General features: G+C 38.8%; 1 protein-coding gene across 22 annotated transcripts in view; it reads left to right on the top strand.

The window, feature by feature from the left end:
- DIP2A (disco interacting protein 2 homolog A) overlaps window positions 1-15,682 on the top strand; it is a 115,498-nt gene that overhangs the window by 20,244 nt on the left and 79,572 nt on the right. For all 22 annotated transcript variants that reach the window (XM_068686032.1, XM_068686031.1, XM_068686016.1 and 19 more), the window contains exon 2: window positions 4,500-4,571. In XM_068686032.1, the coding sequence (XP_068542133.1) occupies window positions 4,500-4,571 (72 nt within the window). The remainder of the gene's footprint in view (window positions 1-4,499; window positions 4,572-15,682) is intronic.

The raw sequence follows: 15,682 nt of genomic DNA, 5'->3' as shown, positions 1-15,682 counted from the left end.
AAGGTTGAGTCTGAGCTGTTAATTTGAGCAGATATGAAAAATACGTGACTACTTGGAGAAAGGTAAATTGCTAGGTTCTTTTCTGATGTCAGTACTGTTTTTCTAGAAGTACTAACACTTCCAAAGTTTGTGCTGGGAAAAAATGTCAATGTGATGCTGCTGGTGTAGTTCTTGATGACAGTCAATAATATATAGCAAGGGTATTGATGCATGTAACTTTCTTCAGCTTGTAAGAGGAGACAGGGATACTCATGATTTATGTCATAATGCTATAGGAAAGCTGGATCTGGTTTGATAAATTGCATTTATAAACTCTGGGTGAAGATTATAATAATTTCACAAAATATATCAGTTGAGTGATTCAAAAAGAGTTTTCATACTTAAAAATGCCTGATGAAGTTGCAGTGGTGTGGAAATGCATTGTATTTTGAAGCTTGTGTCTGTGTGGAAATTCAGACTTGTAACTTAACAGGAACGTAATGAAAATAGTTCTTCATTTCATCTTCTGGTGCAATAGTAGGTAAGATTGTGTTTCATTGAAGGGAAGCATCTCAACTTTTTAAAAACAGGACTATTTAAAACTATAATTTTTAATAATTATAAGGGCAGGAGCCAATGTCAGCCTGGTATACCTACAGAGGTAGCTGACGTCTGTCAATCTCTTTCTCTATTCTGTAAAGAGCCCTAATGGAATAGAAGGAAAGTGGCAGAAATTGAGCTTTTTCCGTCTCTCTGTGGAGTGAGCTTGAGGATTTACTGGAGCCATGTATTATCAATGCATTAAACAGACTGACTGTGCCTGGAAACTTGCCAGATTGCTTTTGTGATCCAGCTATTTAACCTTCTTCTACCCTGCCTGACTCTGTACCCTGTCTACCCCCAATGCTGACTGGCAGAAGAAATAAATAATGACTTGTGAAGTAGCACTGAGAGCTGCAGAGCTGCTCTGTTTTCTTTTCCTACATGCTTCTGTCATCAGCAATTTCTTCAGGACTGGTTGCTACATTATTTACTCTGGAGGACAGACAGCGTGAGAAACCGGGCCATTTCTTCCACGGTCTGCATGGTTCAGTGTTTGTCAGAGACACCTTTTGATTTCCCAGCTGTGACACCAAGTGTTGCTGGCTTTTCTGATTGTTGATTCTCGTCGTAGTTCTTAGAAATGCCGTGCTTTCACAATGGACAAAAATCACAGATGCCAGAGTAATTATATCTTCCTTGATTATTTTTGTTTGATTTTGAAGTAAGTCAAAATCAAGTAGCAATGCACTGTTCCTTTTATAATACTCTAGAATTATGTAAAATAAAACTTCAAGTTGTTTCGTTTAACAAATACTTACCCAAGCATGTCTAAGAGTTAGAACATGATGATTGCTGGATCAGTTCTCCCATCCCATCAATGCTCCAAATATGGTGACAACCTGTTCCCAGAAACACTGGACATTTACATGACATTTTTGCACATGTGACTTCTGTGTTATGTTTCAGATAGGCAATGCGCCTGCCTGTTCAAACCACCAAAGAACCATCTCTTCTGGCAGTGCCAGTATTCACACTGTTGACTTCCACTTTATAATGAAGAAATGGTAAAAGCTTCTGCAGTGATTTGTCAATAGATGATAGTCCTGAGATTGTAAATGTGCTTGCCAACACAATCCATACTAAACTGTGTAATCCTTAAAGATGCTAGACTTGCAAGAGAAAACATTTTTCTTTCATTCTGTATGTTTAATCCACAGTCATCTTGTTCAGAAATGTCTCCATTGACCTCTGCAGATCGTCCACCAGGAGCCATTTGCTCATCCATAGGAAGTACTGTGCTCTCACACTACTTAGAGCTGCTTCCAGCAAGAATTTAAGTGCAAACTACTGATTAAGGACTGGAGAAGTTGCTCAATTAGTAGCAAGCTCACCTTTCCATGAGCTTTTCTTCTGTCTCTGACTGTTCCTTATCCAGCAGAAGCTTCTTAGGACTCCTCAGTGCACGGAGCTGAAGCCGCAAAGGAGCTTGACTCCCTTAATCAGCAGCTATATGCCTGAATGGATTTGGGGTAACTACATTATAGATGTTTTGTGCACAAATTAAGGAAATAATGGTTATAGATCACTTCAACGTTTTCATCTTTGTTTAGATTAATTTTGTTGGAGCCTCTGACATATTTTAAAATATGTCAGGTATCCCAAGCAGGGTACCGACAGCTCAAACCGTCCAAACGACTGCCTAACTCTGTGGTGTTCCCAGCTGGTTCAATGAGGCTGAGAAACCTCAGATTGCTTTTGTGTCATCTAATAACTAGGGAGAAAGTGAGGCTAAATGACAGCAGCTGTGGCCCTGATGTACCAGATGTGGCTCAGCATCTCTTTTGGGAAGAGACAGGGATTACAAAGAAGCCAAATAAAGTGGGTTAATCCCACTGCACCATAGCGGGCAAGGGGGTGGGGAGTGATTGCTGGGGAGGATCCCACCGCTGAGCTTTTGAGAAAGGAAGAAAGAAATCCTTGTTAAGCTTCTCTGACCTGCCGGTGGGGCTGCAAAAGTCTACGGAGATGCTTTTGACTTTAGACTTTTCCTAACACGATTCAAGGAAAATGCTTAGAGTCAGCATTCTTTTTTTATCCACTAAAATCAATGAATTTTCAAATGCAGTGGGAAGCAAAAGTTTGAGATTCTTGTTTAAATGAGACTTTCTTTCCAACCCTGTCTTCCGAGCTGCTGCTTCTACACCATACCTCTTCAGCTGGGTGATGCCTGACAAGGTAGCTGATCTGCGCAGAGGTTTGATTTAAGGATTGAATCCTTTATGGAGCTGTGAAAATGACTGTCCTCAATGAAGTTGCGGTATGGAAAATTTGTATTATGCACAGCTTTTGTCACATAAAGAATTTACTGCGGGATTGCTTTGGTCTTCCAAATTACTTGTGTTTTAAGATACTGTTCTTCCTGCTTGTGCTTCTTCGATGTTTTCTTACCGCCACCACTGAAAATGGTACATCTTTTTCTCTGGTATTTTCCTTCCTTCTTTGTAGAAATGACTTATTTAAAGAACATACTTTGTAATCTTCATCATCTATACCGAGACACATCTGACTGTGCATTTGTGGTTTTGTTTAAGTATAGTTTTTGTGTCACATTTTTATATAATTGTATAATGATATATAATATTAAATATACATAATTATGTTTCCACATATTTTCTGTTAAAAACTTCTCTGCTTAGCAAAAGTGATTTAATATGAAGCATTTACACAGGTTTCTGAGTAAAAAGTGGCACATTCTGTTTGGTTGCAATGTGAGGTACCTGCAGGGACTGAGGCATTCTGCGACTTACCTCTGTGGGTTTTTGTTTGTTTTTAGCAATATCTTCAAGCTCTCATTGATTGTTTTTTTTTTGTACACTGTCAGTAACTTTAAATGGTGCATATTCACGTAATTGGTGGGATTTAAGTTACTTTATTTCTGTTACCGGTGATTGCTGATGTAGGAGGGAGGTGGATGGATGTTTGAGGAAATGTTTAGAACACATACAGCTGTGGATGGTATTTAAAACCAAACTTATATTTTAAGACAAATACCTGAGGAACATTGGAAATACAGAGGGAGATTAGTTTTTTTTTCATAATATCCAATGAATGAATAAAAGTTGTTTTGAGTTCTGCAAGCCTTTGAGAAAGTGTGAATTCTGAGAGTGAGAGTGGTTTTAAGCTTGTTTGTGATCACTGTTTTCATGTCTATGCTGCAGTCTAGAAAATGGGTGAAGCTCGTTAATTTTAAAAATAAAAGCAACTTGTTCAGCTTTCCATTAGCAATGCATGAACCCTTTTTGTTTGGTTAGTAGAATCAAGGAAGTACCAGATTCTGAAAGGTCCTAAACTTATTTGGGGTTATGTAGAAGTTTTCCTTTTATTCTATGTGAAAAGATGCATCGTGTCTTAACAATGAAGACCACAACACAAGTTTACAACTAGATACCAGATTTCAAATGTGAATAAAACCTACTGCTAGGAGCAGCTTACTGCCTTCTAGAATTTGAAGGCAGAGTGAGTGGTACAATCTAGTTTTGAAAGGTCTTGCACAAGTATCCAAGAGCATGGTCTCTTAAGTCTTGTTACAGGGAGAGTTTCTAATGCCACAAAAGCATGCAGAATCAGGTTTGTCATCTTCAATGGCTTCTATTATGCTGCAAATCTCTTAGGCTGTGTCCTGCATTATGGCAAATATCTCCAGAACTGGGTTCAATGCAGCGCTGCAGACAAAATAATTATTCCTGTATTGTATAGCTCTAAGATTTAAGACACTTGTACTTATACGTAGGCAAGGAACACTGCATGGGTGTGTACATGGCCGTGAATTGTTTCTCTGACAACCACCACACATGCTGAGTTCTTTGTTGCTAATGTGACTTTTCCAAAGCTAATGAGTTTATTCATAGCTATTATGAAAATGAGGTTTATTTAAGTACTGTTCCAAACAATATGAATTTATTTCTTTGTTTCTTTAGGAGACATCACTCAGAAAGGCTATGAAAAGAAAAGAGCAAAGCTGTTAGCACGGTACATACCACTAATTCAAGGTAAGAGACTCATAAGTTACACCTTTTACAATAAATCTATGAAAATATGTAATGGAAAAGTTATCTTTAAGAATTAGTAACATTTGATTGACATAGCATCTGTTAGTAAAGAAGGGCTACTTTTGTGGGAAAAAAAAGAGGTCTGCAATGTTTTTTAACACCAAGGTGAGGTTCAGCATGGCTGAGTGCTGGGTCCTGCACTTTGTCCACAACAACCTCATTCAGCACTACAGGCTTGGGGCAGAGTGGCTCAAAAGCTGTGCAGAGGAAAAGGACCTGGGGGTGCTGACTGATGCTCGCCTGAATACGAGCTGGCAGTGTGCCCAGGTGGCCAAGAAGGCCAACGACATCCTGGCTTGTACCAGGAATAGTGCAGCCAGCAAGAGCAGGGAGGTCATCGTCCCCCTGCACTCAGCTCTGGTACTACACCTCGAGTATTGTGTTCGGTTTTGGGCCCCTTACTACAAAAAGGACGTTGAGGCCCTGGAGCATGTCCATAGAAGGGCAATGAAGCTGGTAAAGAAGCTGGAACACAAGTCCTGTTGGTAGTTGCTCTTGCACTGCAGACTGAAGATGTGTAAAACTTGCACTTGACCTCCAACTTTGTCTTTAGGTTTTCTTGAGGATAGGTCTGTTGGTTTAAAAAAAAAAATAGTCAGATGCTCTCTTAAGGAACATTAAGAGCCTCTTAGGAATTGGTGTTTTATTATAACTCAAAAAGAATTCCAAGCCAAAGCAGAAGAACTGAGATTTAAAATATATATATATATATATATATATATATATATAAAGATATATATATATCTGTCAAATTCTGAGATGACAAAAAAGACCTTTATTGACTTGAAGGTACATGTAATTCCTACATTTTGAGACCATACTTTTGCAGTCAGTAGTGGATCTGCATTGAAACATCCAATAAAAGATTTGTTATGGATCAGCTACATGGCTGTAATCAGCCACAATGCATAACAGTGTGTTCTTGTTAGCTTTTTTAGTGCTGAGGGGGTAGCACATGTCTGATCTAATATATAAATGTTCTTGATGTAAAGTTCACTAATCAACTTTATGAATATGTTTGGATTAGCAGAACACATTGGATCATTTTTTCATTAACTATGATGAAGCTGCTCTTTCTGAGATGCCAAGTCTTCAACTTGAAGGTCTTGGAAGTTTGATTACTTCAGTCATGTCAGTTGTCTAATGAAATATTACCTGGCCCTCTGTATGTCAGTTCTTTTAAATATTTTTACAGTGAATTAAATAGAATAATGGATGGACTGACAAATCTGGAGAGTGTTTTGTAGTTAGAGAACTGACTTATTGTAAAAAGTACATGCATGTCTTGAAGGATATCTGTTCGCGTTATTGATAAGACATCTAGCGCAGGGAACTTTTAAAATATGGATGTCTTCCATTGTGAGCTGGTATGCTTCAGGTATCACCAAGGTGTCGTGTCTCTTGGTAGGTACAGAAACAAATCTGCTACAATAAGAAATGAGCCAACAAAGCCAATCATATCTCAGGCTGAACCAAAAGAAGCATGGCCAGCAAGTCAAGGCGGGCGATTCTCCCCCTATACTCCACTCTTGTGAGACCTCCCCAGAGTACTGCACCCAGGTCTGGTGTTTCCAATACAAGAGAGACATAGATCTATTAGTGAGTCCAGAGGAAAGCCATGAGGATGGGTGACCAGAAGGCTGGAGCACCCGTCCTACAAAGAGAGGTTGAGAGAGTTGGGGTTGTTCAGCCTGGAGAGGCTCTGCGGAGAACTTACTGTGGCCTTCCAGTACCTAAAGGAAGCTTCCAGGAAAGATGGGAAGAGATGCTTTACCAGGGTGTGTAGTGATAGGACAAGGGGTAGCAGTTTTTAAACAAAAGGGGAGTAGATTTAGAGTATAGTGAGTGGGAATATTGCTAGTGGGAGTATCGCTTGCTAGCCATATAATAAAAGGGAATTCTACCATCAAGGTTTCTTTAAGGAGAGAAGTATTCTACTAGCTGGTAGGTCTAGTAAAAGTGAAACACGGGGATCGTATGATAAATCTGAATTTATTTTTTTCCTCTTCTATTTGTCTAATTCTTCCCAGCTATTACTGGTTCTAATAAAATATAGTATTTTTCTGCACAAATTTTTATATGATTTACTTTACAGTTTTCCTCTGCTCTAGATTTACCGTTTTTGGCTTTCTTTTGTTTTGGTCATTTAAAATCTTCAAATCTTATGTGTTACCTCTTTTTTCTCATTTAGGTATTCTTGAAAACAAATGAACAACTGTGGTGGTTTTACCTTGCTGGGTGGTTGAACTCCACCTCGACTGCTCTATCACTCCCCCTCCTCCTCAGAAGAGGGGGAGAAGAAAGTATGCTGTAAAGAAAAAAATAAAAGGGCTCATGGATTGAGATAAGGATAATTTAATTAAATGGAAAAGGAAGAGAGAAACAAAAACAAGCAAAGGCTGTGCAGAAGCACAGAGGAAAAAAGAATTCTGTACTTCCCATCAGTGAGCAATGATTGGCCATGACCTGGGAACCTGGGCCTCAATATGCATAGCGGTTGCTTGGCAGGACAGATGTTTTCATAACGAGAGCGCCCCCCTTTCCTTCCCCTTTTTTCCCTTTTCTTGCAGAGTGTGACATCATATGGCATGGAATATCTCTTTGGTTGGTTTAGGTCAGCTGCTGGGGGGGTGCAGGGAGGTGATACCAATGCAGTTTTAGCTACAAGTGCAGAGCACAACACTTTATGAGCAACTGCAGGGAAAATTAACTCCATCCCAGCCAGACCCCAGTACAGCTACTTTGGCACCAAGGCATAGTCAAAAGATGGGGGAGGATTTATTTACAGGGAGATTAGGGAAAGAGTTTATTCCTCAATATAAAACAGGTTATGTAAGTTGGATGGCTGCCCCAAAGAATCATATTGCAAAACTCCTTAAAATGTTTTCAGATGGGTGTGGTAATGGCAAATAGGAATTAGTTGCATATTAGTTTAGCAGCTGAGAGGTTTGACAAAGGACTTTTCATAAGCAAGCCTCTAGATAGGAATACCAGCCAACTTTTCTAGCTTGTTTAGAGTTTTCCTAAGTGCTTAAACCTAGTGTTACTTACTATATTCTGACTAATTCTTTGGTACTGTCTGAGCAAGGAAACCAACCATAAAATCCTGGTACTGTCAGAAATCTTCACAGGTGGTTCACAGTAGAAACACCTAACACAGTAGTTTCCTGTTTCAGTGGGATTCTTGCTCCCAGAGAGATATCTATCAGTTCAAAAGTATCTGTCTGTCTGATAGGGCAGACACATGTATGGAAGCATTCCTCTTCATTAGGTTGATGCCTTCTCACATGGAAAATTCCTTCCTCCATTAGGTCTGCTAATGGAAGTAGAATTTCTTTGTGATCCTGATCTTGTTGAACCTCTTCTCTCTTTTATGGATCTTAAGACTTAACTGGATCTTAAGACTGTGGGCCATGGGCCAACTGCAGTGTGCATGCTCACATGCTGGGCAGGTAATCATTGTGTCTGCTGTTACTGGTAAGGCCGATACGTGCTTTTAAACCTATTTAAACCTATTCTAAAAGTCTGGGACCCAGGCTTCTCTGAAGAACTAGGTTCATCATGTTTGCTAAAGAAGCAGGCCTTCTGTTCTGATTTGAAGAATTTACACTAAAGGAAAAAGTTATTCTTCCAGTGGGTATTTGCAAGGTTAAAGGACTTCGGTTTTGGCTAATGCTCATATGAAGTCCAGAAAATAAAGGACTTATACTACAAGAGTTTTGGCAGCTTGATAAACAATGAGTGCACATTGTTAGCTGTGCTGAGTGGAAAGGCATGTTATACTGAGATTAAGACATAGCTAATGTAGGAAACTGAGTTTAAGACTGCAGTAATTGGAACTTTCTGAAAAAAAAGGTCTCGGAAAAATGTTTCTGCTGATAGCAAGGATACATGCTCTTTCTACGTAACTGTAACTTATTTATGTATTTCTGCTTGATGTTTTTTCATCTTAGTAATTCTATTAGAATGGATCTAGATTCACAAACCTTACAACACTTTGTTCTCTAGCTCCTTGTTGAAGGAATGTGCAATTTGCTCTGGTGCTTTGGAGTCTGTGATAGCATACATAATTTCTTTATGGACAAAACAAAAAGTGCTGTTGTCTTTCTTGATGCTACTGAATTAAAAACTGCTATTTTGTATTTCAGGCATAACAGCTCTAATCAAATTATGTCCAGATCTTAATAGGCTAATTTGATTTGATCTTAGTGTAATTAGTTGAAATTAAATATATGAAAACTAAATGTGATCAGGTGGGCTAGCTGAAGAGCTGTTTATAGCTTGACTGTTAACAGTTTCTGAAAATAGCAAGAGATTACTCTTCGTTTGCCTTTTTAATTAAGTGATTTTAGTAATGCAATGGCAAACCTTTATGGTCAAATATCCTACTACGTTGTTTTGGGAGTTGAATGTGGAAATTGGGCTATTGGATTGACTTTTTATTGTGGTAAATCAAATTTTCATAGATTTTTTTTTTTAATCCTACCACCAGTCTAGCTGTTATCTTTCTAGGTACAGAAAATGTTTTTGAGTTCCCTGCCAGTGGAAGAAACAAAATTTTTGCAATTTCACTCTCTGAATATGAAAACAAACAAACAAATACACACAGAGAAATCAGTCCTCCAGGTGGTTCTCAAGTAAACAAATTCAGGAGTCAAGTCCAAGCAATTCATCTTTTTCCATGGTTCATTTGGTAATAAGTTGATGGTTGCCCCCTAAGTACCTGATGGCTAAGTCTGCCTACATAGCACAGAGCTTAGTAATCATGTTTTTTAAGGGTGGTATATTCTGTATGGATGTTTCTGCTAAAAATATTTTGTTTGGGATTTAGCAGCAGTGCAAACTGTATGTCTTGGCCTAAGCCTTTTGACGTAATCAGGAGCAAATGGTCAAATGCTCTAGAGTAACCATTAATGGGGAAGGTGAGAGTATTTCCAGCATGCTTGGCCCTGCCCTTGCTCCTTGCTTATGTTATTAGAGGGCTGAGAACCCTGTCAGGAAGGACCTTATCTATTCTTATAGGTGACCTGTCTCTTAATTGGGAAGCTCCTGAAACTCCTGCTCCTGCAGGGCTTGGAAAAGTAGAGAGGAAACTGCGAAGTGCTGCACTCCTTGGTAAAAACCTCCCCTAGTGTGGTCAGATCCTTGTGTGAGCACCAAGTGAAGTTCTGTAGGTCTTGGATCACAGAGAAGTGGGGTGGAAACCAGGACAGGAGAGGAGGGGATGCACTGAAGAGTAGCAGCAACAGGCTGGCTTGGGGGTGCCAGGGGCAATAGGGAAAGCAGCATGCTGCAGGCTGGATAGCCAGCTGTGGTCTCTGGGCAGCGCCGGGTGCAGAAAGGACAGCAGAGAGGGGACTGAAGCAGGACTGAGAGGTTGGCCTAGAGCCTGACCAGCTGTTTCCTACCCTTGTTTTATTTTCTGACTTGTCATACACCTTTCCCTGTCTTTCAGTGCTTTGAACATGTTTTGTTCCTTTCTAATTTACAGAGCCAGTTCAACAGCAGCAAAACAGTATAATGGCATACAAAGAACCTAAAGCTTCAGCCTCCTCTTCCCTTGTCCTCTCTGCAAAGCTCTTTAATGTGCTACATCATATTCTGTAGACAGTGAATGGTTGGAAACATGGTATATAACTGTGTGACAATGCAAGGAAAACCAAGATGAGTGATTTGTTGCCATGCTATTTTAACTGCTTTGGCTTTACTTTTCAGTGTACCTTTAAAACTTTGAAAAGTTGAATCTTTCAAGAGTATTCTATCAATTTAGAACGGAAATTACTTTGGGGAGATGAATTTTGGGATCAGTGTTTCTGCAAAGATAATTAAATTTGAGTGCTTAATAGCCGTTTCAAATAAGAGTTTGCTGAGATGTTGAGAAGTCTTTAAAAATGTTGAGTTTGATGTTAAGACATCATGTCTGATGCAGATGAATGAAAAATGTGATAGGGCAGCTGCTCTGCAGGTAGATTCCCCAGGAAGGTTGCCCAGGAAAGTCCTCTAGCAATAAAGTCTGTGCTTTTGCTAGATATGAAGAATAAAGCTTTTTGAATCAGAAGTGGGCAACTTTTCAGGATTAAACAGGAGTTTTTATTCAGTAATACATTCTTTACTCAAATGTTACTCTGTACAGAATGAAGCTAGTGTAGGTTATGCCTCTTAAACTTTTGCTTTATTTGAATTTTTTTCTTCCCAGCTTTCTTAGGATTGAGTAACGTGTTTTCACATACGACATGGTCACATATTTCTTGCATTAAAATATGTTGCTCATTTTTCTTAAAGTGGAACGAACCTACATGCCTATGAATCACAAATTTTCTTACTTTCAAACCCGGGTCTTCTGTCTTCATTGCAGTATGCTGTGGTTAATTTTTTTTTATTTTTTTTTTGATGTGTGCAGGCATATCATACTAGTTATGGGGCTAAGTATGAAAAACTTGTTTGTAGCTATATTTGTTAACATACAGAATAGTTTACAAAACACTTCTCTCTAGCATTAGTAAAATAGTAGTCTTACAAGTCTTATAAGTGTGCGTGCAGGAGTTCAAGAATCGTTTGGACATAAAGTTTAATTTTTAGGTAGTCCTTTGTGGAGCCAGGATTTGGACTCTGATCTTTGTGGGATCCAGCTTTTGGATATTCTGTGCTTCTGTGAACATTAAGAACATAAGTTGTACTTGTTCCATCAAAGCCATCTGTTAGTTGATATTTATGGCAGTCTAAGGTAGATGGTCCAGAGCAACTGGCTTTATAGGTGCCTTCCTATAGGAAGGCAAGTGTACTTTTTAGACAGTATTTATGGAAATACTACTTCAACGTTTGTTTTATTCAGAAATTAATATATTGAAGAATATGACTTTCCTACTGATAAGAACTTCAGAGAAGGTGCAGGAAAAAGTGTATTCATGTTGCTATTCACTATTCTGTGCAATTTCAGGTGAGGTATTTCTACATTGTGCTGAGATTTCTGTTCAAACATTAAAAAAACAAACAAACTGCACTTAACCCTAAAGAGCTCACAAACTCAAACTCTGTAACCTTAATGAAAGATATCTACTGATGCCTTGTTTTTGAAAATTTTCTCTCTGCATATCTGATTACAGATGTGTTTAGCTAGGCATCTTCCTGAGCAAGGCTAGCCAAGTGTCTTTGTTCGACTATAAATTGTTCAGTGCTGTTACAGTAAATAGTTTTTACTTGTATGAAATAAAATCGCTACAGATGTCATTGTTATCTTTGATTCTTCAGAGTTAATAGATGGAAAAACAATTCTAATTCAAGTATTAACTTTAATCTCTTCCTGTACAGCCAAATTGTTCAGTTAGTTGGAATAAGTGTATACCTAGTGGCCTCATTAAAATGGCATTTTATTTTTGCTAGTTTTGGCTAAGTTAAAAACAGACAAACTACAGTGATAGTGGATCATGTTCCATTAAGTTATATCTCTTAAAATGTTTTGTTTGTAAAGATCTTCAATGTGAATAGAGGGAGTTGGCCTAATTATCCAGCTGCTTTTGCTGAAGTTTAAGGTTGTGATTTACACAGAACGAGAATAAATTAGCAAATTCACCAAGCTTGTGAAACAGGATTTTTCTGGCATGTAGTTGTGGGAGAAAAAAAAAGAGAGGGGAAAAAAAAAGCACAAAAACAACAGAGATTTAAGCTGAAGAAAAACAGTCATTGTTTTCCAACCGTGCCACTGATTCTGAGCACCATCTTAATTTAAAGGGAACTTCTGAGGTTTGTTGGTCACTTCATCTCAGTACAATTGTCCTAGTGCTGATCCACAAAAATCTGTTTTGTAAGTATTGGAGGAGGAGAATTTTGTGTTTTGGAGTTGGTAAGCTTTTGTTCTTTCTCTTGTGTTTATTTGGGGTCCCTTCTCATCCCTGACAGCCCCCCCCATAGCATTTAGCATTGCTCAGGTGGCATATGGCTCAGGAGCATTACACATACAGCTTGTCAGCTGTTGATGGTTTTTTCCTGTTAGTTCATCGTTCCATCTGAAGCCTCCTGTTTTTCCAAGTACATTTGAAGACAAAAGCCCCGTACCACATGCAGCAGTGCCATTGTTCGCAGATAGCGCTGGGCAGTTTTGCCGGTGTCACAGAGTGAGAAAAGGGCTAGTTTGTTGTCTGATGGGCCCTGACCCCAAGGCTCTAGTTGCTTGATTATGTGTATGCAACATGTACAGCTGCAGAAGCCTGAAACAGGGATTGATGGGATCTACGGTGTCTGGGGAGAGAGGCAAGTGGGGAATGTTGGGTACTGAACTATAGGCCTGCTAAAAAGCAAGGGGTTTTGAATAAGACATTAATCTCTTCCCCCCACTAACAATTAATAACCTACCTTTGAAGGAAAAAAATGGCACACAATCATTCTCCCCCTCTTTTGTTGCCTACTTCACTCTATGTGCCCTGATAAGATCACCCAAAACTAAGCACATTGTTGGGTAGGAACTTTATTAATGAATAATTGCTGTTTTTTGAATGTTTCATAGATGAACAGACTATTTTAGGGAGACTTCCAGTTTAGCTGCTCCTCTTTGTTCTCCTCCTTTTCACCACCTTCATTATCATATTATCTGTTGGCATCTGTTCTTTTCTTGGCCCAGGATTTTAGGTGGTGACTGGCCTCAATCTTTTTTATGAAATATGAAGTTGTTTGTAGAGTGACAAACCTCACTGGACTGCTGACTTTTGGTTATGTAAAACTTTTGTTCAAATGAAATGTAAAATGCAGTTCTTATGTGCTTTAACCACTCTTTGAGAATTAGATGAATCGAATCAATTCTGTTTGTAGAATAAATCTGCTAAAGTGTTTCAGGGAACATTACCCTTTGTATTGGGTAGGAGCTGTGTCCTTACTCGGCTCCATGTTCAGCTGTTTTCCATTGGAACACTTCAGTTTCTTTACTGATCCATGTTATTTCCCCTATTGTCAGAGTGGTTGATGTTAGTCTGTTACCTACTTCAAAAGTTATGCTTTTGGAGAGTGGGAAAACTCCATTAGGTTAATTTATTTGGTTTCAGTAGTAAATTGTAAAAGCCAAGCATTTCTCTGGAGCTGGATTAACTTCTAAAAACTTAGGTTAGTGTGGTTTATTATATGTTACTTCCTTTTCCATTACTGAGACTCGCACATTTTTATTCTTTTTCCCACTAAGAACTCCTGGGTAACCCAGGGTTGACATCCTGAACATCTGGAGGTTTTGCCTGTTGGTTGCAGGTTGGGGTGGGGAAAGTGTTCCAGGCTGCATTTACCTAGTGGTCTTAGCAGGTACCTAAAAAAACTCTTGTAAGCAACTGCTTCGGTCAGGAAGATGGCAAAACGCTTTTCCTGTGGATATTAGATTTAAAGAGAGTATTTGAAAGTTAATTCTGATCAGCTGAAACAACTGGTATATACTGTTTGAAAATTTATACCTCAAATGTAAAGACCAGGTCTTACTGAAAGATCTGGATAAAAATCTCTTATAATTGCTAGATTTATTAATGAGTGCTGATTTCTTTTTTGGTACACATTTACAGGAGAGGGGAGGGAACAGAAACCCCCCAAGAGAAAGAGGAATCTTTTCTTACTTTTTAAAGTAATGCATTGACTTCCAAAGAAGCTGGCAGCAATCCTTCTAAAATGTCATCTTCAGTGAAAGCCACCATCTGTAAACAGCTACATTTTGAAAATACTGCTTCTAGTTCTATCAAAACTGAGAGCAGGCAGGAGGGCAGAAGCTATTCAAGGGAAGCAGAGACCAGAATGACAGATACTACTCAGCCCTGTATGGTACAAGGGCTAGAAACATAGTAAACTTGGTGGAACAGATCTTCATGATTTAAGAAAAGTTTGCTATTGAATGCAGCACTAATTCAAATAGCCACATTGATCAAAAATTGATGATGGGTTAGCACAAAAAACAAACAAACAAAAAAAACCATTCCCACTGCATTATAATGCTACAGATGTTCTACATGTTCTGTATTGGCTGTTGCACTTCTGAAGGCTGTCATCCACCAGTCTTAAAACAGCACAAGCTACAGTACTTCTTTGTTCCTTTATGTTCTTTCTGGTGTCTCAGTGCTTTCAGTGTGACATGCATCTTCAGAACACCTGCAGGGGGTTTAGTTCTTGGTTTTGTACTTGTGTGTAGATATATGACATAATAAAATTGCAAGTTCCTTGTTCTAATTCAATTTTGTGTAGTCCCTGCAGATGCACCAGGAGCCAGTAGCATGTCTCTTTATTTGGGTGGATGGGGAGTAATAGGGAATATTTATTTGTTACTGTCCACCTCTTTGATTTCTGATTTCTCCTATGCTAGAATCTAAAGCTGAGATTCACCTTTCTGAAATTCAGCCAGCCTAGAGGGCTGCTCTGGGTTGTCCACCTAGAGTCACAGAATCAGAGAATCGTCTAGGTTGGAAGAGACCTCCGAGATCACTGAGTCCAACCTCTGACCTAACACTAGCAAGTCCTCCACTAAACATATCACTAAGCTCTACATCTAAATGTCTTTTAAATACCTCCAGGGATGCTGACTCAACCACTTCCCTAGGCAGCCCATAGAGTCCTATTCTAGGCAGGTGTGGAGAAGACAACTAGAGAGCAGTTCGGTTCTTTTTATTTTGTGTACATTTTATGGGGGTGGAAAGATCTGTGTTCTTGTACTGAATAGCCAATCTAGATTAGAGGAGTTGTTTCTTAGATAGCCAAAGGTGACAGAATAGTTCTGCCCTTGATGTCTGTGAGATGTTTATTAGAGAGTTGTAGAGTTCTTGTAAAATGTGATTCTTCTGGTATTATTCCATTAAATGGGTATAGATTAAGCAGACATGCACATTCTCGTTTTTGCTTAATTTAGCAGTCTTGTTTTTAAAGTTGAAATGAATTTGACAGAATGGTTCAAGTTATATCTAAAAGGTAGAGCAGTGTAATTGTGTATTTTCAGTATCCTCAAGTATGATGTATAATTATAATTGTAATTATTGGGTGAAATGCTCATCATAGAGTCATAGAATGGCTTGGGTTGGAAGGGACTTCTAAGATCAAATAGT

Source organism: Anas acuta, chromosome 6 (assembly GCF_963932015.1).
Source record: "Anas acuta chromosome 6, bAnaAcu1.1, whole genome shotgun sequence".
In the NCBI taxonomy this organism is placed as follows: Eukaryota; Metazoa; Chordata; class Aves; order Anseriformes; family Anatidae; genus Anas; species Anas acuta.
The sequence above is the reverse complement of the archived record's forward strand: the minus strand, read 5'-3'. Positions and strand labels throughout refer to the sequence as shown.